The following is a 2,068-nucleotide window of genomic DNA, read 5'->3' as shown; positions in this document are numbered from 1 at the left end:
GTAAGCGCAAAGAGATCAGAAAAAGAAAAAATCGTAAATCGTAATTGTATCGTGGATATAATTCGATGTATATTAGTTTTAATTTTATTCATTATTTTATTTATTATTTGTGTTTAACGTTGCAAGGAACGCAAAATGTTAATTTTTATAAGCACAAGCAATTCTGTTTGTTTCAAAAAGAAAAAAAGAAAAATCTCAATTATACTGTTCAGCGAGTAAGAATTCCGAAATCGCAGTGATGATATAACACATACTACTGGCTCCGCGGTTTCGAGCAATTGGTTCCAAATCGAAGGAAAGTTGAACGGCCACGACAGTAAAAATGAACAAGACGATCTTTCTCGTTTGAGCCGCATCGGAACCGCAACGTACAAGTTCTATCCCTTCACCGCAAAACCGCAAAGTATGCGAAGCCATTTCCGAAAAGGTATTAGTAACAGTATTTCCTGTCGCCGAATATCAAATTCAGAGATAGGCGGGATTTCTTTTGAGAAGATATGAAATGCGGTTACAAATCGATCGAATCGCTTGATGGAATTGAATTCTTTGCGACTTAGCATATACCGTCAATTATTTTTATAATCTCGACCCATCTGGAAAAATGTGGCTTCTAGTTCATATTTTTAAATAAACAAAATACCGAGTCTATTAAACTCGCGTGCGCGAGCAACTGCAAAAAGCGCGCTGGTAGCCGAAGAGACGGAAGAGCCGTAGCTCTTCGGGAATGTAGCATTGCGAACGCTTTTTGACCGTGTGATTCACGGACGATCTGGCAACAACGGGGCCCAAGGAGCAGCGATCTTGCGGGAGTACAAGTCCCGTGAGATAGAGACACGGTGAACACGGGCGGAAAGAGGAGCCGCATAGGTACCAGCCGCGGTGCGACTGAGCTGAAGAGACGATGGAAGACGGGAAGAGAGAAAGAGCGAGAGAGCGAGAGAGCGACCGGCCTCTGAGATTGCCCGTGAGGCAGCATAGTCGAGCGCGAGGACCGGGTCCAGCGCTCATAAAACGAGTTCGTCTTGAGAGGCTTCAAAGTTTACCAGAGGATTTTCCTCTGTCGCGCGTGTCGATCTTCCCCGAAATCGCCAAGACCGGTGGCAGGCACGTTTCAAAGCGAAAGTCGGAAGGAAAAGGATATAACGATGCTCGACTATTGCCTCGTCCATGTGACCTGCTAGGAATTAGTTCCTCTCGTGCTCCCGACGAGCGTCTCACTGATCCGGTTGTGTGCAAAGGTAAGCGTCTCCCGATCATCGATTCATCGATTGCTCGCCCGCGACCTCGGATTTTCCAGCGATTTTTACCGAGAACTCGTTAATATTATTATCGTGGATTGTACGTGTCTCGCAATATGACAAATAATCGCCGTAACCGGGCACCACCGCTTGTGTTTGATCACGTGTCAATATAGTATAGGATTTCCATCAGGTGCGCGATACACACGTATCTTTCGAACGTACGTACCCAAAAAATAAAACGTCTTTGTGTTCAAATCTCTCTTTACCGCAGGCGTTAGTCGCGTCAGATTACAGAGGAGATTTTATCGGTAATCATGGCGGTTGTTAAGTGAAGTGAATCGATCTTGATACTCCGCGTGTAATTCTTATAAAGCCCCACTTCAGTTCGCAAGAGTGATGCGTAAACCAATATTAATATTCAGTAGTGATCGACGTATTTTGCAACAAATTTTGAAAGATCGTTTTATTCGCACCTGTGTCTAGTAATATTTTTCTTCACACGTCGAAAACTAATTCGGAATTGATAAGTTTATTTTGTGAAGTTGATATCTGACTAGCTCATCCGAAGAAATACGCAATTTGCTACTAAATTTGCAATTTAAATACACGCGTCCCTCGATTATGCAAAGTGTTGGGCAATAAATTTTGAAACATCGATTTATTTGCACTTGTGTCTAGTCACATTTTTTTCATACATCGAAAACTAATTCGGAATTGATAAGTCTACTTTGTGAAGTTGATATCTGACGAGCTCATCCGAAGAAATAAGCAATTTGCTACTAAATTGGCAATTTAAACACACGCGTCCCTCGATTATGCAAAGTGTT

The 2,068-nt window shown here is 42.6% G+C and overlaps 1 protein-coding gene across 2 annotated transcripts in view; it reads left to right on the top strand.

The window, feature by feature from the left end:
- Positions 1–229: 229 nt before the first annotated feature.
- The window catches only part of LOC105570133, a 25,717-nt gene continuing 23,878 nt past the window's right edge, over positions 230–2,068 (top strand). For both annotated transcript variants that reach the window (XM_012027098.1, XM_012027099.1), the window contains exon 1: positions 230–1,238. In XM_012027098.1, coding sequence (XP_011882488.1) covers positions 902–1,238 — 337 coding nt within the window. In that variant the 5' untranslated portion in view covers positions 230–901. The remainder of the gene's footprint in view (positions 1,239–2,068) is intronic.

This window comes from Vollenhovia emeryi, unplaced genomic scaffold (genome assembly GCF_000949405.1).
Source record: "Vollenhovia emeryi isolate VEMERY1.0 unplaced genomic scaffold, V.emery_V1.0 DF939121.1, whole genome shotgun sequence".
NCBI classification, from domain to species: domain Eukaryota; kingdom Metazoa; phylum Arthropoda; class Insecta; order Hymenoptera; family Formicidae; genus Vollenhovia; species Vollenhovia emeryi.
Note: the sequence above shows the minus strand (reverse complement) of the source record. Positions and strands in the feature narration are given on the sequence as shown.